General features: G+C 37.4%; 1 protein-coding gene across 8 annotated transcripts in view; it reads left to right on the forward strand.

Moving 5' to 3' along the window:
- The first annotated feature begins 21,602 nt into the window (after positions 1-21,602).
- Positions 21,603-26,471, forward strand: part of CCDC88A (coiled-coil and HOOK domain protein 88A) — a 138,883-nt gene continuing 134,014 nt past the window's right edge. For 3 of the 8 annotated variants that reach the window (XM_078444485.2, XM_078444487.2, XM_078444486.2), the window contains exons 1-2: positions 21,609-22,517; positions 22,615-22,715. In XM_078444485.2, the coding sequence (XP_078300611.1) occupies positions 22,455-22,517; positions 22,615-22,715 (164 nt within the window). In that variant the 5' untranslated portion in view covers positions 21,609-22,454. Of the gene's footprint in view, positions 22,518-22,614; positions 22,716-26,471 lie in introns of all 8 variants that reach the window. The other 5 variants (XM_078444493.2, XM_078444492.2, XM_078444489.2 and 2 more) reach the window with 5 other exon arrangements.

Raw genomic sequence — 26,471 nt, forward strand, 5'->3', positions numbered from 1 at the left:
TTATGCAACATTTCACATTTGGGGAAGTTGAATTAAGGGTATACAGGAATTCTTTGTACTATTTTTGCAACTCTTTGGTAAGTCTGAAATTGTTTCATAATGAAAAGTTAAAAAAATTTTCCTGTTAACTAAAATCTTTCCAGATGCTTCTAATATATGCATTAGTAATAGACATTTTGTATATAGATAGTTTGATTCTGTTTTACAGAAATTGGATTGTATTATACATGGCTCTTTTGTTTCCACTCAACAACTGTATTCGATTCTTTTTGGGTGTTGGCTCATCTCACAATGACCTAGTTTAACTTCCTTCTCCTTAAAGATGGGCCCCAGACAATCATATCACTACTTGTATGACTTCATTCCTTGGTCTCAGATGATCACATCATGGGTAGAAATCTGACCCAAACCTTCTCTGTCAGTTGTTTTCTACCAGGAATTTGAAATTGGGGCCATAATATTCTTTTTCAGACTGAGCCACTGTTTTGTTTTTTTTTTTACTTTCTATTTTTGAATTTAATTGAAATAACAGTGTTAATACTTCCATGACTTTCAGTGCGTTATTCTTCACCTCAGATCATTTAATATTTAGAGAAAGACAGAGTGTGAGCGAGGGAGGGGCAGAGAGAGGGAGACACAGAATCTGAAGCAGGCTCCAGGCTCCAAGCTGTCAGCACAGAGCCTAACGCGGGGCTCGAACCCACAAACTGTGAGATCATGACCTGAGCCAAAGTCAGATGCTTACCACCCAGGTGCCCCCAGACTGAGCCATGGTTTTGAGTGAGGGAAAGTTTAAAACTTCAGAGCTGGAATGTGGCTGTAACCTGATGGGTGAACTGAGCAGCTGAGACCATTTCTAGGCAGAGAGATGACAATTAAACAGAGAAGCAAAGAAAGACAGGATATGAGAAGGCATTTCCTGGGTTCCTGGTTGCTAACCATTTTGTTATCTTTATGCTCTCCTGAGATCCTTCTGCCCTCAGAGTCTACAAGACACATTGGGGCTTTATGTTCTCCTTTTAGGCTCAGGCAAGCTGCCAAGAGGCAGAAGCCACACTAGTTATTTTACAGAATGATTTGATATAAAGAATTGCTAACTAGGTATTGATGAAATGAAAAAGCAAAAAGAAAACATTAAGGTATCAGGGAGGTAACAACTGCAGGAAGCAGATACCACTATTAAGGTTGGATAGAACAAAGGAACATAGTTGGGACTATTAAAACTTGAAAGCTTGAAGAAAGCACCAGAAGAAATGCTTGGAGGGTCCCAAGTCCCAGCATCACAAAGCACACTAAGGAAGGGTAGGATTGAATCAGAGAGACAGTCACATGATAACTGACCTGTCAGCTCAGATCATTTTCTGTCACTTGCAAACAAAGTTCTAACTCACAAAATATTTTATGAAAATTTTGCATGGCAATATATACATTCTCCAAGAGGATTTCAAATGGTTGCACAGTACTTAATTATATGCGTGCACCCCAGTGATTCCCAGGCCTCTGCTTTTAAATTTTTTGGTTGTTTTTAGTTCTTCATCGTGTACAACGTTGCGAACATCCTTCCACATTCTTCATTGTACATTTATCTTCACATGTATCTTCAGTTCTCTGAATAATTTCCTAGAACTTGTAGGTCAAATAGATACACATTAAAAAACAAAGCTTTGGGGCTCTTGGGTGGCTCAGTTGGTGAAGCATCTGACTCTTGATTTAGTCTTAGGTCATGATCTTATGGTTCATGAGTTCAAGGCCAAAGTTGCACTCTGCACAGATAGCATGGGGCCTGCGTGGGATTCTCTCTCTCTCTGTCTTTCTGCTTCTCCCCCACTCAAGCTCACTTGCTCTCTCTCTCTCTCTCTCTCTCCCTCTCTCTTTTTTTCTCAAAATAAACCTTAAAAAACCTTAATAAACCTTAAAAAAGCCACAAAACTTTGGGTATTAAAATTTGTCAAATCTACAGAAAAATTACATGAGTAATACAAATGAACCCTAGGTTCAAGAATTATTGACTTTCTCCACATTTATGTTCTTTCTCTTTCTCTGAATCATGTAAGAGTGATTTGCATATAATAAAAGTTATACTTTGTAGAGTCATTTTAAAATTTTAATTCTAGTATAGTTATCACAGTGTTATATTAATTTCAGGTGTACAAGAGTGATTCAATAGTTCCATATATTAGTCAGTGCTCATCAAGATATGTGTACTCTTAATCAGCTACACCTATTTCACCCATCCCCCCACCTACCTCCCCTCTGGGAATCATCAGCTTGTTCTTTATAGTTAAGAGTCTGTTTTTTGTTTTGTCTCTTTCTTTGTTCACTTGTTTTTTTCTTAAATTCCACATATAAGTGAAATCATATGGTATTTGTTTTTCTCTGAGTGACTTATTTCACTTAGCATAAAAGAGTATACATTTTAAGGCTTTTAATTCACTTGGCCAAAATGCATTCCAGAAAAATTGCACCAATTTACACCTATTAAATAGCATATGAAATTGTTTCTTCCCTATCCCCTATTCTTCCATTTCTGGCCAAATACCTAGTCTTAATTATTGTAGCTTTAAAATATTATACATTTTCATTACCTGGAGGGTCAAGTTTTCCTATATTGTCTTATTTTTAAAAATTTTATTGATTAATCACTCAGATCATTTAACTATCATTTTCAAAGATTTGAAAAGTTCCTGTAAAAAGCTACAGTTTATAAGTTAAAGATGGATACTGGGCAGTATTTTTATGGTGAAATGACATGTTTAAGATTTGCTTTAAAAGACACCAGCCAAAACCAGAAAAAAACGGAGGTAGGGGTATAAATAGATAACAGAAGATCAGCAAAATAGTGTTAACTATTGAAGCTACATCATGGGTTTATTATACTAATTTCTCTATGTTTGAAATGTTCCATGCTAAAAGATAAGAGAAAAAGAAATTCCCTTAAAGATTTCATTAAAATAATCCATTAAATCAGAATCACTTGACATCATTACTACATAAAATCTTGCTCTCAATATTCACAGTATATTAACTTATTGGCTTAATACCATAATAGACATAAAGTAGTTACAGAATTTGTAGCTCATTCCCTTCTAAAAAACAAGTTTATTAACTACAGTACAATATTCATGCATAGTTCTCTTTCTTTTTAGCCTTAGTGAATAGGTGTGCAAACTTTTTTGCCAGATGGTAAATATTTTCAGCTTTGGGTGTCGTACGCTTTCTGTTGCAACTACTTAACTGCAGTTATAGTGCAAAAGCAGCTATAGACAACATATAAATGCATAAGCATGGCTGAGTCTAATGAAACTTAATTTGCAAAAATAGGCAGTGGACTGGATATGGTCTATAGGCCTTAATGTGTCAAACACTATCTTAGAATATATAGTCAAAATATTGAAGTCTAGAGTTTCCTGGGTGAGTTTTTGTCTCTCTTAGCTCTTTCAGTATGATTAGGTTATTCATTTGTAATAAAGTTGGTTTCATTTGTTACTATTTGTATTCCATTTGTATTCCATATTATTTGTATGCCTCTCATATCCTGGTTGATTTAAATTATTTATTTTTTGAGTGTGTGAAATATTAACATGGTTCTAAAAGTCAGAGCTATACAAGGAAGTTAACCTCCAAAAGTATCAGTACCCTCTCAATCCTTCTACCCTGTTCCTACTCCTCCTCCATCATTTCTACTTTGCTCCCACCCACTCCCTGTAGGTAATCAACCTCATTGGTTTCTGGTTTATTCTTCCTCCATGCCCCCCTTCCTTTCTCTTCCCTTCCCTTCCTCTCGCTCCCCTTCTGCTTCCTTTCTTTTCCTTTTCTGTCCCTCCTCCTCTTTCTCCTTCTTCCACAAATAAACAGATACAGATGTATTTTATTTTCCTATTTTTCTTACATGAAGGTAAATGCTCTTTTTCACTCTGCTTTTTTACACTTAAAATTTTATTTTGAAATCAATCCCTACAGGTTCATAGAGATCTTCCTCTTCTCTTTTATAACTGTATAATATGCCTTTAGGCTGCTGTACAATAGTTAATTCAATTATTCTAAGAGGAGTTACTTTGAAAAATTTACTTTACAGAAAGAGCACAAGCAATGGGGGGGGAGGGGCAGAAGGAGAGAGAGAGCATGCACACATGTAAGACAGAATGAGAGAGAGAGAGAGAGAGAGAGAGAGAGAGAGAGAGAGAATCTTAAGCAGGCTCTACGATCAGCATGGACCCCAATGCACAGCTTGATCACGACCCTGGGATCATGACCTGAGCTGAAATCAAAAGTTGGATGCTCAGCCAACTAGGCCACCCAGGTGCCTCTAAAAGGAGTTACTTTTAAATTACATACATTTTTTAAAAAAGCTTTTTACACAAATTTCCACATATCAAATTATAAGCATATATCAAAGTATACAGCTCAATGAATTTTCACAAATTGTACCCACAAGGTAACCAGTAACCAGTTCAAGAAACAGAACATTATTAGTACCTCAAAAGCCTGCCTTGTGCTTCTTTCCTGTTACTATTCCCATCCCCTATGGTAAGTAACCACTATCCTACTTCTAAGACTAAAGATTAGTTCTTTACAATATGCACTCATTTTTATCTGGCTCCTTTCAAGTTATATCGTGAGAATCATCTATATCGCTCTGTGTAGATCATTCATTCTTGTTGGTGTATAGTATTCTATTTATTTACCCGTTTAACTGTTGGTCGGCATCTGTGTAGTTCCCAGTTAGGGGCTATTTCAAATAGTGCTGCCTTGAGCATTCCTTGCCTTGAACATGCCTTTGGGACACACGGACACATGTATCTGTTGGATATTTACTTAGGAGTGGAATTACTGTATTATAGAGTATGCATATTTGGCTTTAGTCTATGCTCCTAACCAATTTTCCAAAATATCTGTTTACATTCCCACCAGCACTATGAGAGCTCTGTTTGCTTCATATCCTCACCAATGCTTGGTAATTTCATTTTAGCTTTTCAGGTGGGTAATAGTGGTATACCACAATGATTTCCATTTGCATCTCCCTGATGATCAACAAAGTGAGGTACCTTTTCATATATTTATTGACCATCTGGATATGCTGTTTTATGAAGTATCTATTCAAGTCTTTTACCCTTTTCCTATTAGATAGTTTACATTTTTCTATTCTTTTTTGAAGGACTTCTTTTTAGTATTCTGGGTATGAGTTGTCTCTTGATATCTTATGTTGAGTTCCCTGGAAGAAGATCCCTGAGATGAGGATTCTAGTGCAAGTGATTTATTGAGAAAGTGCTCCCTAGAAGGAAAGAATATGGGAGTATGAGAAGCAGAATACGGAAAGGGAAGAAGCCAGCCAAAGGTACGACTTTAGGCAAAGTCTCACTGAGGGTAGTTTCAGCCTGTCCCACAGGGGAACTCTGGGATGTTAGTTATACCTTAGAGTTTGTCTCAGATTGAGACAATGGAGCCAAGTTTCATTCCCCTGATACATAATTCTGATACATGCTACAACATGAATAAACTTTGAAGACATTATGTTAAGTGAAATACACCAGAGCAAAAGGACAGATGTTGTATGATTCCATTTATATGAGGTACTTAGATTAGTCAACTACATAGAGACAGAAACTATAACAGTTCCATGGTTGGGGTCAGGGGGAGAGAACGGAGCTATTATATAATGGGTTTTAGTTTGGAATGATGAAAAAGTTCTGGAGATGTATAGTAGTGATGTTTGCACAACAATGTCAATGTACTTAATGCCCCTGAACTGTACACTTTAAAATGATTAAAATGGTAAATTTTATGTTATTCACATTTTAGCACAATAACAATTTTTATAAAAATTACAAGGGTCATGGACCATGACCAAGTGAGATTTCTCACTGGGATGCAAGAATGGCTCAATGTATGCAAATAAATAAATGTGATTCACCACTTTAATAGAATGAAAGATTTTAAAAAATGTGATCTCAGGGCACCTGCCTGGCTCAGGTGATGGAGTATATGACTGTTGATCTCAGGGTTGTGGGTTCAAGCCCCATGTTAGGTGTAGAGAAGAGATTACTTAAAAATAATAAAATCTTTAAAAAATTATCTAAATAAATGCAGCTAATGCATCTCACGAATCCAGTATCCTTTCATGATAAAAACTCTTTAAAAATTGGGTATAGAAAGAACATACTTCAACATAATGAAAGCCAGGTATGATAAGCCAGAGAAAACATCATACTCAATGGTGTAAAAGCTTTTTCTCTAAGATCAGGAGCAAGACAAAGCTGCCCACTCTCATCACTCTTATTCAACATAATACTGGAAGTCCTAGCCAGAGCAATTAAGCAAGAAAAAGAAATAAAAGACATCCAAAACAGAAAGGAAGAAGTAAAACTGTCTATTTGCAGATGACATAATCCCATATATAGAAAGCCCATCAAAACCATTTTAGAACTACTAAATAAAGTTAGTAAAGTTGCAATATACAAAATCAGCATACAAAAATCTGTTACATTTTTATAAACTAACAAAGATAATCTGGAACAGAAATTAAGAAAATAATCCCATTTACAATAGCATCAAAGACAATAAAATATTTAGGAATAAATGTAACAAAAAGGTGAAATATCTGTACACTTAAAACTGTAAGACATTGATGAAAGAAATTGAGGAAGACAAACAAATTTAAAGACATCTCATGTTCATGGATTAGAAGAATTACTATTGGGATGCCTGGCTGGCTCAGTCGGTAGAGCATGTGACTCTTGATCTTGGGGTTGTGGGTTTGAGCCCCACGTTGGGTACGGAGATTACTTAAAAATAAAATCTTTAAAAAAAGAATTACTATTGTTAGGATGTGCATATTACCCAAAGTGATCTACAGATTCATTGCAATCCCTGTAAAAATTCCACTGGAAGTTTTCATAGAAATAGAAAAAATAATCTTAAAATTTATATCAAACCACAGAAGACCCCAAATAGCCAAAGCAATCTTAAGAAAAAATAACAAAGGTAGAGGCATCACAATACCTAATTTTAAGCTTTATCACAAAGCTATAGTAACCAAAACAGTATGTCACTGGCATAAGAATGGGCACATAGAAATATGGAACACAGGGCAGACCTCAGAAATAAATGCACACATAAGCACTCAACTAATATTTGACAAAAGAACCAAGAATCCTCAATGGGCAAAGATAGTGTCTTCAATAAAGGGTTTTAGGAAAACTGGATATTCACATAAAAAAAAAAAAAAAGAAACTGGGCCTCTGTCTTACACCACTGACAAAAATTAACTTGAAATAGATTAAAAACTTAAATTTAATACCTAAAACTGTAAAGCTAGAGGAAGAAAACATAAGGAAAAAGTTCCTGGACTTTGGTTTTGGCAATGATTGTTTGGATATGACATCTAAAGTGCAAACAACAAAAGCAAAAATAAAGAAGTGGGACTACGCAGACTAAAAAGCTTCTGCACAGCCAAAGAAACTATCTGCAAAATGCGAAGGCAACCTACAGAATGGGAGAAAATATTTGCAAACCATATATCTGATGAGGAGCTAATGTCTAAAATATGTACGTAACAAGTGTTGGCAAGGAAGTGGAACAATTGGAACACTTGAGCACCACTGGTGGGAATGTAAATTAGTACAGTCACTATGGAATACATTGTAGAGGTTCCTCAAAAAATTGAAGATAAAACTACTATATGATCTAGTAATGCCACTTCTGGGTATGTATCCGAAGGAAAGGAAATCAGGATCATGAAGAGATACCTGTACTGCCATGTTCATGGTAGCATTATTTACAATAGTCAAGACTTGGAAACAACCTAAGTGTCCATTGACTACAGACAAATGTTGAACAATGGAACATTATTAAGCCATAAAAAAAGACAGAAATCCTGCCCTTTGTGACGACATGGATGGACCTTGGGGGCATTATGCTAAGCAAAATAAGTCAGAAAAAGACGAATACTATATGTTCTTACTTACATGTGAAATCTAAACATCTTTTGGAATTAGAGAATAGAATGGTGGTTACCAATGATTGGGGAGTGCAGGAAATGGAGAGATGGATACAGCTATAGGATGAATAAGCTCTGGGGGTCTAACATACAGAATGGTGACTATAATCAACAATACTTTATTATATACTTATAAGTTTTAAGAGAGTAGATCTTAAACTTTATCACCACATAGAAAAGAATGGTAATTATATGAGGGGAGGGAGGTGCTATCTAACCTTATTGTGGTAATCACTTTGCAATATATATGTGTATCAGATCATCACATTGTGCACCTTAAACTTACATATGTTATATGTTAATATCTGTAAAACCTGGAAAAATTTTAATTTGTTTCCATCTCATATGAATTATATTCTAAAAGCTTTTCTATTGACATGCAAATATAGGTTTATTGTTAAGCAGGAATTGTATGTATATTGTAGATTATGTGTTCTATATATGTATACATGTATATGTATATGTACAAATACATGTATGTATATAAAATTGCATGTAATGTCTGTATTGTTAAGTGGGGAAAAAGAATAATATATATTGCCTATGATATTATTTTGTGTGTGTGTGTGTGAGTGTGCGAGTATGATAATTTGAAAGCATCTAGGTAGATGAGATTGTGAGTGGAATTTTTTTCCAATTGTTTTCCTTTCTCTTTTTTATCTTTTTTGTATTTATCTTTAGTGTCAGATTTTCCTGCAATGAAGACATATTCTTACAAGTTAACTTACATAAATATAAGTTATAGTTTTTGTTAGTGTGGTTAATACTGACTATATTGAGATGTATTCAATACACAGATGTGAATTGGCTGTGTTTATATTTTGTATGACACATATTAATATTACTTATGAATTGGGAGCACTACATTAATGGTATTTTAATTTTATTTTTATTCTTATATTATGAGTTTCTTGAGATTCTTTTTTGTATCCTCTACTCTTGGCACCATTACTGGCACACAGTTGCAATAGAAATTGAAATATTGTCAGCTAATGAAGTATGAGATAATGTCCTAGACAGTAATTTCCTTTCTTTTCTGCCAATAGAGGGCAACATGAACAAGTTGCTGGACTGGTGATAGTGTTCATAATCTCCTGTCTACCAACAAAGTTCAAGAAAGTCACTATTAAACTTGCAACAAACAAAAGCAGCATAAGCTGAATCTATAAAACTTTAGTAGGAGGAACTCCTGTCTGGTTTCTCTGCCTACAGTCTCACCTCTTTCCAACTACCCACTATGGCGCTGCTAGAATTTTCTTCTTGAAGGAGAAATCTGATCTCATTCGCTTGATTTTTTTTTTTTCGACGTTTTTTATTTATTTTTGGGACAGAGAGAGACAGAGCATGAACGGGGGAGGGGCAGAGAGAGAGGGAGACACAGAATCGGAATCAGGCTCCAGGCTCTGAGCCATCAGCCCAGAGCCTGACGCGGGGCTCGAACTCACGGACCGCGAGATCGTGACCTGGCTGAAGTCGGACGCTTAACCGACTGCGCCACCCAGGCGCCCCATCTTGATTTTTTTTTTTTAAGCTTCACTTGAACCTATTGCCTATAAGATAAAGGCCAGTTCTTTAGTATGATATTTCACTTTCTTACAATATGAATTCAACTTTCATTTCCCACCATTCTCCACCCCTGGGAAAGTATAGTTTAGCCACAGGAAGCTATTCATGGCTCCCCAAACACATCATGCTCTTTTGTATTTTGATGCACTGCTTCTATCATTTTCCCACCTGAAATTCCCTGAACCTCTTCTCCCCATTGAATGTCAACTTTTCATTCAAGGCCTAGCTACAAGTCACCTCTCTGTGAAGGCTTTATTGATTTTCCATCAAATCTTCCTGTAAATAGCACATATCATGCATTGCAGTATTTTAGAATAACGTTGGTCTGTATTTCCTAGCTGACTCTGATGTCCATAAAGGTACATGTGTCATAAGGAAACATCTTATGCATTTTTATATCCCTAGTGCCGGGTGCATAATAAATATTCAAAATGCATATTCACTGAACGGACAAAAGAAAAGGAACTCAGCAGGAAGTTCTCATTGAAAAAAAACACATCAGATAAAATTTAATATTGACATTGCAGCATGTGAATGGTGCTTCTCACAAGTTCAGAAAGCATCAAGTGTTACTAAAAGGTTATTTTTGAAATATGCAGGAATTTTTTGGTGAATTTTAATTTCTTCGCCTCTTCTCAGTGGCCAGATTTTTTTGTAGTAGTTGTCAAGAGGGGATCCTTTAATGCAGAAGTACAGGGATATTATGTTATTTACACTGTGAGACATCCTGGTAGCACCAAGTCACTTGATTTCTAGGACAGGTAGAATTCCACTTTCCTGCTTCTCTGGAGACAACGGATGATCTACAATGTGTGTGTACTTGGCGCACTCAATAACCAACTCCAGTCTCATTTACGCCTTTATGCTGAGGTCAGCATTTAAGAGGCAATGAGGGGAGAGGAAGCATTCCTTTCGTGATTCCACCTCAGACTTGAGCACCACATTATGTTTAAAAACACATGATATATATGCCAGTAAGTAGACACAGATGATGTTTTGTAGAGGTAATCATTACTATACCATCTGTCAGGTTCTGCAGTTGGTTAAAAAAGAAAAGAAAAGAAAAGAAATTAGTTTGGCAGGACTTGCTCTTCACAAAATCATGTTGACTTTTGCCAATTCCATGTAATTTGATATGCCCTTGCAAAATGAGTAAAAGAAAAGTGCTTTCACATTGTGCTACAGGAAAAATATGGCCATTGTTCTTATGACCCTTGTTAAATAAAAAAAAAATTCAAGTATGAGTTAGATAGGGCCATAGTAAAAAAAAGAGAGAGAGAAAATATAAAAGGCAGAAATACCTGGGTAACTAATTCAGAATTACCAAAACTCAAAAATTATTTGTAGCTGTAATATAATTGACATACTATTGCCATATCTTAAATTAAAAAGAAGAGGGGTGAGATCTAAAACCGTCTGGAATCAAAATATACCCAATGCAGGACTTGGAAATCTGTTTTTTTAGACTTATGCTAGTAAATTTCCACAGAAGCTGGGCATGAGTTTATGAAAGGTGACATTAACATACAATATCTTCCTAATTAAGACTCAAAGTTTTCACATGATTAATGTATTGTGAAATATAGAAGATGTAGCTGACATTACCTACTAACATTATTGCAGCCAGTACCATGACCACTATGTTTATTTCACAATGATTTTGGAAGATGCTAATTGAACTTTATCAAATAGAAGTAAAGGGCCTAATTCTGATTTGTTATCCATTTTACTTTTATTAAACAAAATGATGAATAAGGATTTCAAGTAGAAATACATTATTTTTAAAAAATTTTTAAATGTTTTTTTATCTTGAGAAGAGAGAGAGAGAACAGGGGAAGAGCAGAGAGAGAAGGAGAGAGAGAATCCCAAGCAGGTTCTGTGCTGTCAACGCACAGCCCCACCGAGGGCTCCATCTCACCAACTGTGAGATCACGACCTGAGCCAAAAGCAAGAGTGGGTCGCTTAACTGACTGAGCCACCCAGGTGCCCCTGAAATAGGAATACATTCTAAATAAACGTTGATGAATGGGTTTAGTGAAGGTTGGTTTGTATGCAGTGCTTCCAGTTTCTGTTGAGTAGAGGACACAGATAAGAGAATCAAGTACCCCTTGGTTTTGTTTACCCCAGTTTTGTTATTTTCTTTTAAAATAATATCTTTTAATAAATTATATTTCCTTCTACTTACAAATCAAGTTATTTAAATGAAAGTTATGAAAAATTAATTATTTTCACAAATTTATTCATTCAACTAATATAGAACACCTACTGTGTGCAAGACACTGCAGGGCTCTGATGCTATATATCTGTCAGTTAAAAAAAAAAGATTTGGTTTATACCTCGCATTAATGGACCATATATGTCAAGCTATAAGCCACAAATTTTATGGCATTTTATTTTTAACACACTTATCAGCTCCCTCTGTTTCATCATGGCATTCCACCAAAGATTTAAGCTTCTAGTTTGAAAAGAATTGCCATCTTGTATGGCCATGAAAGGATCTGTAAAAATAGTGCTAGGTGTTCTCCTCATTTTTCACATGCAGCTCTGTGCTAGATAGTTTTCTTTTGGGGCCTTTAGTTTCAATCTCTCTTTCTCTGTACCAGGAGGCTGACCTCCGTGGACTGCATCATCTGGGTTCTCTTGCTCTCTGCTTCTCATGGTATTCAGCAGTGGGGGGCACTGGCTGGCAATATGAGTGAGAAGGACAAAGAGATTGGGATATTCTTTCCTAGTTTTTTCTTCTGCATCATGATGATGGCAGTGGCCCCATTCTCTGTGGACACAGCTCCTATCCGGTGGCTCCTCTTACAAGACTATGTATGGTCTTCCAGGATTCTGATAACAGTGTCCTCCTCTTGCCCCTTCAGGCCCAGGGGTGAAGCAGATGCCTGCTACTGCTCATCTTTGGGTGCTTTACCAGCCTCTGTTGGTTCACTTAACATCCCACACCTAAGTTACCCTTTTTCTAACTTCTGTTTAGTTAGGCACTTCCGGAGTACCCCCTGTTTCCTGCTGGAACTCAAGAGAATTCCACCCCCTCCCCAAATAATTTTATATCTGAGGAAAGGTTTTCAATGGTAACACGAGAGATTGAAAGCAATTTGAACTATATCTGATGCACCAGAATAATGGAATTCCATTTCCAAGCAACTTGAAGACCAACTCTTCTGCACTTCCAGAACATAATTATACAATACACTTGGATGGTCAATTTAATTGTTCATAAAGTTAATTAATTGACTGGAAAAGAATTCAATCCTGTTTTTTGTTTTGTTTTGTATCCAGTGTAAATACAGTGAATACTAGTTGAGAGGTTGACAAGCAATAGTCTAGGGGCCAAATCTGACCCACTGTTTTTTTGTAAATAAAGTTTTTCTACAACACAGCAACACCTATTTCTTTACACACAATCTATGACTGCTTTATGCTACCATGAAAGTGGTTAGTTGCAACAGAGACCTTATGGCCCACGAAGCCTAAAATATTTACTATCTGACCTTTTACAGAAAAAGTCTGCCCCCCTCTAGAACTAACCTATTGAATGATATATTTGCCATTTTATTTCTTTTGGCCTCATTTAGATAGAATCTTTTCTGTGTCTTGTCTGCTCCATATGCTATCTCACACATATGATAGCTCAATAAATATTGATTCATGAATCAAGAAAGTGAGAATGCTCTGACAAATATAGAACTCATAACCTCAGTTTTATTCTAAACCCAGAGAATACATTTTTATTCTTTTGCAAGATGTATTAGCCAAGTTTTAGATATGGTTGTGGGAATTTGAGGTTTGATGTTTTAAAAATCAGTAAACTGGGGGCACCTCGGTGGCTCAACTCATTCGGTTGAGTGACGGATTTTGGCTCAGGTCATGATCTCACGTTTTGCGAGTTTGAGCCCTACATCGGGCTTGCTGCTGTCAGGCTGTCAGACTGTCAGCGCAGAGCCTGCTTTGGATCTTCTGTTCCCCTCTCTCTGCCCCTCCCTGCTTGCACTCTCCCCCAAATAAACAAATTTTTAAAAATACATAAATAAAAATTGGTAAGCTGGCAGTTCTACATATTTAACATATGATGAATATCATTATTAAAAATGCATTTGAAGAAGTGCTTGCTGGTTCAGTTGGTAGAGCATGTGACTCTTGATCTCAGGATCATGAATTAATTTAAGCTGAGAGACATATTCAAATTTTGATCACTGTTATATTTTCTAATGGTGTTGTGAGAGTGGTAAGGTTTTTAAAAATAATGTGAAATAAATGCAATGATATATTAATCTCTGAGTGGTAGAATTATGGGTTTGATTTTTTATTTGTTTTTTTCTTTATATCACTGATTTTTCCAAACATGCCAATGAAATGTATTATTTTCATAATGAGAAAATAAGGTAATTTTTAAAATATGAAACATGTTTAGGGGTGCCTGTGTGGCTCAGTTGGTTGAGTGTCTAATTCTTGATATCAGCTCAGGTCATGATCTTACGGTTGGTGAGATCAGTTCCTGCACTGGGCTCTATGTTGACAGCATGGAGCCTGCTTGGGATTCTCTGTCCCTCTCTCTCTGTCCTTCCCCTGCTCTCTGTCTCTCTCAAAATAAATAAACTTTATTTATTATTTTTTTAATATGAAATTTATTGACAAATTGGTTTCCATATGACACCCAGTGCTCATCCCAACAGATAATAAACTTTAAAAACAAAACAAAACAAAACAAAAATGTTTAGTTCCATGCAACTGAATATTTTATATTGCAATTTTAGTTTAAGAAACCAAAAACAGGTATTTAAATTATGAAATCTGCAAAATAAAATTGAATCTGAGAATTCTTCTCAAGCTACTATTTAAATAAAACATCCAACTGACACATATTGATTGAAAATTAGGAAATAAAAAACATTTACATTAAACAATTTGTTAAGTTTAATGTGAATTTTAACTTTCAACAGCAGAACATCAAATACATCATCTCATATATCAGTGTATACATTTTTTATAGATCTTCATATTTTCATTCAATAGAAGGAAATAAAATGTCTTCAAATTTCCTTATTTATAATGGTTATTATCAATTTTAATTTGCATTATTTTGTATGAGAACAAATCTACAGTTTTTCTACGATTAGAAGCATTTAATTGTTTTAGCCCACACTTATTTTTAGTAGCCTAAAAGCACCAATGTTTTATGTAGAAACCCACTTCCTGATTTACCTTGAAGGGAATGCCATGTGGCATATTCAAATGATGCTCTAAAAATGGTATTATTATACTTAAGAATAACCAGTTCATATTTTTTTTATTAGAAGGTCTTAAGCTTTCATGTTATGGTATGTAATTTGTCAATTATATTTCCATGGTCTTTACTGTGAGGGTAGTCCCTGCCACATGGAATGAGTCTATTTTATTAATGAACCATCATTTATTTTGACATAGGCTAGGTTCTGGTTTTTTTTAAAGATTTTATTTATTTTAATGTTGATATATTTTTTTAGAGAGAAAGAAAAAGAGAGAGCATGAGCATGGGAGGGCCAGAGAGAGAGTGAGACACAGAATCCTAAGCAGGGTCCAGGCTCTGAGTTGTCAGCACAGAGCCCAATGTGGGGTTCGATTTCACGCACCATGAGATCATGACCTGATCCAAAGTCAGACGCTTAACCAACTGAGCCACCCAGGTGCCCCTGAGATTTTACTTTTTTAAGTAATCTCTGCACCCAATGTGGGGGTCATACTTACGACCCCAAGATGAAGAGTCTCATGCTCCTCTGACTGAGCCGGCCAGGTGCTCTGGCTAGGTTCTGTTTTATCTAGGTTTTAATAGGTATTGCTGATGCCTGTCTCTAGGGTGTAAATGGGTAGAAAGTAGAGGTTGGGAATAGGCTTACAGTCAGAATAAGAGAATGGTTTTTTTACCTTTTAAAGATCCATTTTGGGGCACCTGGGTGGCTCTGTCGGTTGAATATCCGACTTTGGCTCAGGTCATGATCTCACAGTTCGTGAGTTCGAGCCCCGTGTCCGGCTCTGTGCTGACAGCTCAGAGCCTGGAGCCTGCTTTGGATTCTGTGTCTCCCTCTCTCTGCCCCTTCCCCACTCATGCTCTGTCTCTCAAAGATGAATAAATGTTAAAAACAATTTTTTTAAAGATCCATTTTATAAAATTTGTCCTTTTCTATACTTGTGATTTTCTCCTGTAATCAGATTTCCATTTGCTTAGTAACTTTCCATCAGCAGCATTGGAAATAGGAATGAGTCACCACCTACTGCATGGGATTAAGGAATTAAAGGAGGAACCAAGCAAACATGAGGAACTGATCACATGATAGGACAATCACACCCTGGAAATACCTGGTAAGTAACCGTTAATTTACAAGATTATTTCATGTCCTATCACAGCAAACTAGTTAAAGGAATAGGGTAGCACCACCTCACCTAAATAAGACCAAGAGAATGAAAGTAAGCAAAAACATTACACCGAGAGACACTTTTAGGCATATCACAAATTCATGCACTTTAGTCATAAGAGAGCCCATTAAGTTCTCGCTCAAAACTTATTAATTCTTCTAGCCCGTTTTAACAATCTGTGAATTCCCTGCACAACAGAAAACGAGAAGCAGCAAATTAGAATGGGGACTATCAGTAGAGGTCTTGTCAGCAACAAAAACCAAAAGCCAAGAGAGAAAACAGGAAAGCTATTCAATGTAAAATTAAAAACTCAAAACATAGTTGTCTTGGGCCTGTGAATGTAGGTCAAACATTCATGCACTTCTCAAGAGCCCGTGAATGCGTAATTATATTGGAAGCACAACACAATCATTTAGGTCAATTATGAGGACATATATGATTAATAAAAGGTCAATTTCTCTTCAGGATATGCTGTCCAATAAAGCTTAGACAATTATGACAACTTTCTAGAAGATTTGCATCAAAATGATAACAAGTGAAAAACAATTTGGGTGCTGAAAAGGATAAATACCATTATATGATGCTGAGAAATGAAAGAATATATGATGTTTACATATTCTCCTAAGCTTTTCTCTCAAAAAAAAAAAAAACTATATAGACTTGGGAAAAACTTATCTCAAAAGCCATTTATTTTATGATCTCAATGTCTTTTTAGTTCTTTAAATTCACTGGCAAGCAGTAATCACCAGCTTATGCCTCCTTCAGGTCATTAAGTTAATTAGAATAGTCTTTCTCAGAAGTTGCTCTGCTATGAGCTCTTGCCAGTTGTTAGGAATTTAAAGTCGTCACCATGGTTGAAAGAAGACTCTTTGACACATTGATAGAAGGTGCCCAAAATAGCAAGGCACTGTCCTAAATGCCAGGGACATAAGGATGAATTTTAAAATGTCACTCTCCTAGAGTTCCCCATCTTCTCAGAAGAGCACATCAGCAAATACGTGCCATTACAGAAAGCAAGTTACAGAAATAAAGAGTGGTTAGATACTATGCAAGGCACAAAAGAGGAAGTGGTCAACTCGACCCGAGGAAGAGGAATGAATGCTTCACAGAGTGGCACTTGAATCCTGAAGGACAAATCGGAGTTGACCTGGTGAGGAGGCAGAAAAGAACATTCCAGATGGGTGTGATAGCATAGAATATAGTGGTGAATTTGTGATAGTTCACTTTGTTTGCAACACAGCATCAGGGCATTTGAGAGGAACCATTGAAAGTGGGCTGAGAAGAGGACCCCTCTCTCTGCCCTGTCATCTCTTTTCAAGTTTCCTTCCTTCTGTGCAGTTGACATATGGGACAGAGCAAGTCCAGTGTCTAAGCAGATGCCCAGTAAAAACTGAAAACAGTATGCCCACTTCACAGTTGAGGAAACTGATGCTCAGAAAAGTTAAACCACGTACCTAATCCTCCTCTCTTTCTCTCTCGTTGTATAATATTTGTCTTAAAACTAGAAAAGTAAAACGTATGCCTTCTATGTTCTCAAGTGAGTTTAAAATCTTATTCATTAGTTCCAGAGGACTTAAAGACCTTATTGAAAACTGTATGAGAGAATGGAGTTTTGATGGCATTTCTTTTTAAATATTCATGAAGTAATGGTGCCATTCTTTTTTTAAAAAAACAGCTTTTTTTTTGGAAAATTAATTGACAATTCATCCATGTAAGATATCCAATTCAATGATTTTTAGTATATTCACAGAACTGTGCATCTATCACAACTTAAGAATATTTTCATTTTCTCAAAAAGAAACACTGCATCCTTAAGCCTCTAACCCCATTTCCTCCCAACTGCCCCAGATCTAGGCAACCACTAATCTACTTTTTGTCTATACAGATTGGTCTCTTCTGGACATTTTATATTAATGAAATCATACAATATGTGGTATTCTGTGACTGGTTTCTTTAACTTAGCATAATGTTTTCAAGGTTTATCCATGCTGTAGCCTACGTCACTATTTCATTCTTTTTTAATGCCAAAATATTCAGTTGTATGGATATAATACATTTCATACATTTATCAGTTGATGGACATTTGGGCTGCTTCCATTTTTTTGGCTATTATGAAAAATGGTGCCATTCTACTATTGTGTTTGTGTTATTTTTTAAAGTTTATTATTTATTTATTTATTTTTAAATTTTATTTTGAGAGAGAGAGATAGCGTGAGCAGGGGAGGGGCAGAGAGAGAGAAGGAGAGAAACCCAAGCAGGCTCCTCAGTGTCAGCCCAGAGCCCAGCTCAGAGCCCAGTGCAGGGCTCAAACTCATGAACTGTGAGATCATGACCTGAGCAGAAATCAAGAATCTGATGCTTAACTGACTGAGCTACCCAGGCACTCCTATTTATTTATTTTGAGAGGGAGAGGGAGAGAGAGAGAGAGAGAGAGAGAGAGAGAGAGAGAGAGAGCGCATGCGCATGCGCACTGAGGGTGAGTGGGGGAGGGGCAGAGAGAAGGGAGAGAGAATCCCAAGCAGGCTCTGCCACTGTAACCGCAGAGCCTGATTTGGGGCTCGACCTGAGCTGAAACCAAGAGTGAGATGCTCAACTGACTCAGCCACCCAGGTGCCTCTGTGTTATTTTTATTATACTAGCCTATGGATGTGATTAGCTTTATAAATATGTGCCACCAAGGAACCCGGTTTGCAGTGAGTCTATCAGTTCCCATAGTAGGTCAAGACAGATGTAAATGTGGGTACTTTTGGTATACAGGTAGTATTATATATGTGCAATCTGCGGGGGAAGCCTCAATTACAAAATTCAGGGAAGAATCTTTCTCCAGTGATTCCTAAATGGGATCATGGTCCATTCCAAACATTTAACTTTTTTTTTTTTTTTAATTTTTTTAACGTTTATTTATTTTTGAGACAGAGAGAGACAGAGCATGAACGGGGGAGGGTCAGAGAGAGAGGGAGACACAGAATCCGAAACAGGCTCCAGGCTCTGAGCGGTCAGCACAGAGCCTGACGCGGGGCTTGAACTCACGGACCGTGAGATCATGACCTGAGCCGAAGTCGGACGCTTAACCGACTGAGCCACCCAGGCGCCCCCCAAACATTTAACTTTTGATTGGAAGAGAGCAGAGCAAATAACTTAGACCCTAGTCAGATGGGTATGATTTTTCCAAAGTCCTTTCCTGTTGGATTCAATATTCTAAGAAAGAATGAATTCAAGACAAATAAATGACTACCAAGTACAAGACAAAAATACCTGGAAGGAATCTTGAGTAATCTCTTCCTAAGTGAAAGGAGGTTAGGAGGAAACTTTTGGATTTTATCTTACAGGATGTTGCAATTCAAGGACTATTAAATTGTGTATAATGTACAATCCCTTTTGTGCCAGACAAAGAAGTTTCCTGATTGTACTCTTGAGATATTATAAAGCATTTCTAAGGTTGCTGTTGAGCTAGAGAATTGTGAATTGGTAGGTTTTCAAATAAGTTACTCCAGACCTCAGTCTGGTCTAAAGCTTTCTGTTTTTACAATTAACTCCTCATGTTTCTTTGTTGAGTGTGTGTGTGTGTGTGTGTGTGTGTGTGTGTGTGTGTAAAAGCTAAAGATAGACCAGGAAGCATCTGGGGCCTTTTGGCTGTAGAGGGGAATCCAGATTTCTGAGGGCTAGCTATCCACTAAACTGGATACACAATGCTATCTATATCTGTCCAAAATGCCCCTAACTTATTGTACTTTGTGTTAATACTATGAGTTTTTCATTTATGAGTGAAGCAGGTGGGTCTGTCTGAAGATAAACAGTATAAGGCATGAATACTTCCATGTTGTTTGGTTGACCTTCTGAGGGATTACGAAGAAAAGTGGGCAAGTCAAGCTTTGGGCTGCTCTGAAAGCCATGCTTTCTTCTTGATGTCAGCTCTCTTTTGGTCTGCATTTCCAAACAAAGGATTATGATTAAGAAACAGTCATCAAGGGGTGCCTGGGGGGCTCAGTTGGTTGAGCATCTGGCTCTTGATTTCCTCTCAGGTAATGATCTCACAGTTTGTGGGTTAGAGGCTCGCATCAAACTCTGCACTGACAGAGCAGGGCCTGCTTGGGATTCGCTGTCTCCCTTTCTGCCCCTCTCTCATGCGCGTGTGCTTTCTCAAAAATAAACATTTAAAGAAAAAAGAAAGAAAAAATCAAGAGCAGAAGGAAAAGATTGCTAGCAATCAGTATGACCCAAAGCTGCGTACTGGTCAGGTAATGCGAGATTCTACTGTGTACACAACATGCAAAGTGCCACATCAATGCAACCTCCTTTTAATTAAGACAATTTTGGAAGGGCATTTCTCTGGTCTCCACAGCAAGATCCTTTCTCCTGTAACTAAAGTAGGAAGGTTACATTTCAAGTTTTTTTCCTAAATATCCTTCATTTGGGGGAAATAATGATGAAAACATCAATAATATTTATGGAGCACTCACTATAGGTTGCCATTTAATTTAACGCTATTATTAGTCCCGCTTTGAAGAGAGTAAAGCAGAGAGAGGTTCACTTACTTGCCGAGGCTCACGCAACTGGTAAGTATCAGAGCCTGGATTTGAAGCAGACAGGAAGACTCTAGAGCCCAGGCTCTCACCTAATCAAGAAAATTTTCTGTATCATAACTTAGTGTTATAAAACATTTTTCCTGCTACTTTTTAAAATATCAGGTAAGTATTCAAAGTAGATTTATGTAAACAACACACACAGCAAAACTGTAATACTATCTTTATTTTCTCAAAAAAATTGTTTTACATGCCCATTTTGTACCAGGGAAAAGATTTTTATGTTCCTTCAAAATGAGGGATTTTGCTGGGCAACTGTTAAAATTACTTTGATGATTCCAGTCGTGCATCGCATAGAGATTTATGACAAGTATGTAATCTGTTTGTCACCCAACTTGGATGATTTCCAAATGTTTCCTTTTAGTAGTTCTTGATTTTGTTTAGATTTTTTTTCAATGGCCAAATAGTCAAACAACATTGTCTGAACCACGTTTGCTCCCATCAGGGAAAACCAACGTGTTGAAAGATGGCTTTGGTTATTTAAAATCCTACTACATTCACTTGCAACTTTGAAAAGCATTCATGCTTTAGTGGACTGGATTTTTAAAAGGAGAAGAAGAAAAAATAAAACCAAGTTTGAGGCTCAAGTCCCTCCTTTGCTATTTGCTGCATTTTTTCTACTCTTTGCGGGCAAAAGCACGCTGAACAGATCAAACTGTCCGAAAAAGGCTGTCTGCATCCCTCATGTCTAAAAGAGAAGGATTTCGTTCCCTCTCCTTCACACATCAAAGAAGGCACTCGGGGAGGAAATAAACCATAATTAAGCATGAGCGACCAAGCAGACAGACCCCTTCCTCTGCCTTCCCCATCCCCGCCCCCCACGCCCTGGCAACAGTCCTGGGCGCGAGCTAGGGCCGGCCACCGCAGCAGCTGCATGGAGCGCGCGTCCACGCCTGCGCCCGCCGCCAAAATCTGGGCGGCGGCGGGGCCGTCCCCGGGGGCGCGCTCGTTCGGGAGCGCGCTCATGCAGCGGTTTTCTTCTCCCACAATCCAGAGGCTGCGGCGCGGGAGGGGCGGAGAGTCGGCGGAAGGATATGGGCGCGGAGGGAGAAGCGCGCTCCCTTTGACGGAGGGTTCACGGCACTGGTTGGGCGGCGTGGAGCGGGGTGTGATGCGGCACTGCGGTTCTGAGGCCGTTACTCCGACTCCTCCAGAGAGGGCGGTGGAGGAGGCTGGAGCGCGGTGGTGATTTTGTGCCAGGGCTTCCCAGAGGCGCGCTGAAAAGGCTACGGGGCTGAGGAAACTGGGGGGTTAGGGACACACATTCAAGCCCCCACCCCCCGGGAGGGGAAGGGGGCTGGAAGCGAGGCTTGAGGTCGGCGGAGGGATGGTGTCTGTTCGGGGGGAAGGGGCGAGCCCTGCCTGTCGTTGGTGAGGGGCTGCGGGCAGGCGAGGCTCCGCGGGTCGTAGCGGCTCCATGCCCACTGGTGGGTGGAACGTGTTGAGCGGGACGCGGAGGTCGAGCCTGGTGGCCGCTCGGAACCCTCAACATACTATCTAACGTGGTATTTCATTTAGCCCACGTTGGGATTAATTCATTGCGGGCAGCTTCGCTGGTCTGGCTCCTCCAGGAGCTAGGCAACCTTGACGGGCTTTTTGTCTTGCTGCTCCAGCCCCCTTTCCCTTCCTCCTCCTCCAGATGCCTTTTCTCTGCCCCTCCTCGCCCGGTACAGACATTTCCAGCGCAAGCTGCCGCTCGTGGCTGCTGTCGAAGCCGCTTCTTGGGATTTCGGCTTGTTCCCCTCTGGGGTGTTTTTTGAGGAGGGAGAGTTTTTCTCCCCTCCACGATGGGATTTTCTTCCTGTGCCAAAATGGACTTTCACTGATTTCTACTTACTTCTTCAACGTTTAGTGATCAATTCCCTAGGCGTATTTTTGTGGTAGTTCCCTTTTTCAAATACATTATCTGTAAAATGGAGAACGAAATTTTTACTCCCCTCCTGGAGCAGTTTATGACCAGCCCCTTGGTCACTTGGGTAAGTAGGGTGTTATTTATTGTATCTTTTGCTGCATTATTTGTGGCTGCAGAGAAGGGAGATGGGCGTTCGTGTCCTGACGATCATTCCGTTCTAGGTTAAAACGTTTGGACCTCTGGCTGCAGGAAATGGGACCAACCTGGATGAATATGTGGCTTTGGTTGATGGGGTATTTTTGAACCAGGTCATGCTCCAAATGTAAGTGTTCTTTTCTTTCCTAGGGTAACTTGTTTTCTTTGAAAAAGGGCATACTGTAAACTTAGAGATTTTATGTTTTAAGCTCCTAATTGCTTTGGCCAGAAGAATTCAGGTGGTTTAAGAATTGGACCTTGAAAGGAGTGATAATCTTACCTGCCCAGCCCATTTATCACAGTCTAGTAATTACGCCTATTAAAATTGTGAAACTTTAATTTTTCATTCTGCAAACCGTATATTGTCACTTACTGTCTTTAAGTGTTGAAATCCAAATCACGTTGTGTCCCCTAATTGGTAAATAGAGAAAAGAGAATATGGGAATTGTTTCCTAAGGGGGAATAAAGCCTTTACTGTGAAGTTATGTGTATTAGATGCAGAAATGTCTTATTAACCCTTGTATCTAAAAATAAGTGGCTGAGATTTTGAAACTGGTGAAGTAATAACATTTCAAAAAAAAAAAGAATTTCAAATAACAGTTCTGATTGGTGAGAACTGTTGCTGTGGCAAGTAATTTAAATGAGTACAGTAACTCAAGTCTGATTAGATTATTATGTGAATTGTTAGATTAATATTGGGGGGATCATTTTAAAGTATTTTTAAAGCTAGTTTTGAAATGCGGGTAACTGACATCTTGATGACAACTAGATAATGATTTTAGTAGGCAAATCTTTGTCTTTTATGTTTATGATACTTGGGTTTGTATTCAGTAGAGAAGTACTTTTAAGATGGGAGTTGAATATCCAAATCGTATTGGTAGAGTAGTGAAATAAAAACCATTTTTATCATTATAGGTATTGTAGCATTCAAGCTAAGTACATCAGTGTAGGCTTTCTAAGTACATCAGCATAGGTTATCAAACTCTGAATGTTATTGTTGTGTTCAAAATAATGTGTATTTAGCCTAATCTGTCTTGAATAGAATCTGATTACAAGCGTAGTTTGGAAGCTTCAATTTCAAAGCATTCTTAACCTTTTATGTATGTGGGAGTTTACTGCATTATTAATAAATAATTGTTACTAAGGAATAAGTCCACTGTGAATAATCACATGAAGTGTCATTTCTGTATTTTGTAGGAAATTATGTTTCTTTTTAGATTTTTTAAATAAAAGAAGAGGTAGAAGTCAAAATCATAAATGTTCCAGTGTAACTTCTCAGTCTGTGTGCCCAGAGATATTGGTAGTCTGTGTGCTCAAAGAGATTTGTGTGTTGTTTTTCATGTATGTATTGATCCTACAGAGAAGCATTGTACTACTATGTTATTCCATAGGTGTTTTATTTGTATAGGCACTAAATGTGTGTATATTTTTTTCTTAAGAAAGGAAAAAGGAATGTAGACAATTATTTCCATGGACAGTAAATATATTTTTGGCAGCTCTGCCAGTGGGACTATTTTTTTATCTTTGAAATATCTCACTATTTCATAAGCAAAAGGGTAGAATAATTAAATTGACTTCTATTTTAGGGAACACACATGACAGGAAGGGTAGCCATTACAGTAGATACTCAGAACTTGTTCCCTCTCTTGTTTTTAGATGGAGAATTTTGAATTTGTATGCTGAACCCTAAAAAAAATAGGTGTATTTACAAAATAGGAAAATACTTTAGTTTTCCACTTTTTTTAAATTTACTTTTTTATTTAATTATTTTTAAAGTAGGTTTCATGCCCAATGTGGGGCTTAAACTCATGACCCTGAGATTAAGAGTTTCATCCTCTACTGAGTGAGCCAGCCAGACACCTTTAGATTTCCACTTCAATGTTTTTTATTTGAATGATTCTTTTTCCAAAAAATATTTAGATTTTTTTGAGCCCTGAATAGTTAGCCAAGGTACTAAAAACAGACACTTGTTTCCACTTTGAGTGGAATTGAGTGCAACTTTATATTTAAAAATATATATGTATATTTTGAAAGTAATGGTGTTTCAAAATAGTGGTTGCCAGGTTGTTTTTGGGGGGGGGGGGTGCGGGGAGAGGACTAGCTCCATTCCAAACCTCAAATCTACTTCTGTTTTCAGTTCCACCTCTCAGTTTCTTTAAAAGTTTTTTCAGTGTCCTAATTCTGTTCTGAATGACCTATATAAATTAAAGGGAAAGAAAATTAGAAAGAAAGGAAGAAGTAGGCTTTAGCTTTTTAAAAAATAATTTGCTTAAATAAGATAAATGTATTTTAATTAATTATTTACCTAATAGGGCAACAAAATATGCATTGTTTTTAAAGCTGTATTTTGCTAACTTTAAAATCATTAAGATTTCTGTTAAGTACTTTATTCGAGTTAATGTTTGATTTAATGTACTGTATTAAATTATCAGTTGAACTGTACCCAGTAAGTTAACCTAAAAGGTAGCCTTAGTCTAAGTCATCTCTAGATTAAATTTGTTTACAGAATTTGTGAGTGAGAACCCTTTCTAAAATGAAACTATTTTTGTTTTGCTTCATGTTTGTTTTGCTTGGAGTTTGTTGAGCTTCTTGGATCTGTGGGTGTGCAGTTCTTAACAAATTCAGAAAATTTTTGGCTGTTTTTTATTTTTAGAAATAAATATTTGTATTAGAATATATAAGTGTGTGTGTGTGTGTGTGTGTGTGTGTGTGTGTATTCTTGCCCCCACTTCCCCTTTTGGAAGTCCCAATTACATGTAAATCAGGCTATTTGATGTTCACTGATGTTGTGTTCATGTTTTTTCAGTCTTCTGTGTTTCATTTTGGATAATTTTGCTATGTCTTCAACTTCATTAATCTTTTCTTCTGTAATGTTTAATTTGCTGTTAATTCCATCCAGCTTCTTTTTCATTTCAGACATTATGATTCTATTCTAGAAATAGAGTTCTTTTTGTATCTCACATGTGTATAGCTTTCATGCTTTGTCTTTTCTCTAGCCACTTGAATATATAGAGTACAGTTATAACTGGATTAATATTTATTTCTACAAATTCTATCTGTATCATTTCTGGATTGGTTTTGATCGATTTTTCTCCTCATAAAGGATTGCATTTCTTTGCTTTTGCATGCCTGGTAATTTTTGATTGGATGATAGACATTTGGAATTTTACCTTGTGGGGTGCTGGATATTTTTGTTTTTCATTACATATTCTTGAACTTTCTTCTGGGATACATTAAATTACTTGGAAACAGTTTGATCTCTCAGGTCCTGCTTTTAAGTTTTATCAGGCAGTACTACTTTGTTACTCTATTGGCAAAACCCTTCTGAGTACCCTCGATGGTAGGAACAGGAGCTATTTCTGGACCTGTGTGAGCTCTGGGTGGTATTCCCTCTTATCCGTACCCACCCCCCGACCCCCCACTGTTCTTGGGTAGTTTCCTCACATGTATATGCTAATAAGTACTCAGCTGAAGACTTGAGGGATACCTTCTGCAGATCTCTGGGTTTTTCTGTGAACTTTTTCTACTCTTATGTACTCTACCTTGTATATGACAGTCACCTTGTTGTCTCTAGATTAAGTTCTGTCTCCTCAATTCAGGGAGGTAATTGCTCTGTCGGGGTTCCCCATCCCTGTTCTATGGTCTAGGAACCCTTTCAAGGTATTAAGTTGGGGCAATGGTAGGACTCATCTTGTATGTTTCCCATCTATCAGGGATCTATTGTCCTTTGCTTTTTCATGTCCATTGCCTTGAAAAACACAATATATTTTGTCCTTCTTTTTCTAGTTTTTTCAAGCAGGGGAGTAATTTGGTTCCTGACATTCCATCTTGGCCAAAGTGGAAATCTGTTTATATACTTATAATTACACTTTTGGCCTGGCAG

Source organism: Panthera onca, chromosome A3, assembly GCF_046562875.1.
Source record: "Panthera onca isolate mPanOnc1 chromosome A3, mPanOnc1 haplotype 2, whole genome shotgun sequence".
NCBI lineage: Eukaryota > Metazoa > Chordata > Mammalia > Carnivora > Felidae > Panthera > Panthera onca.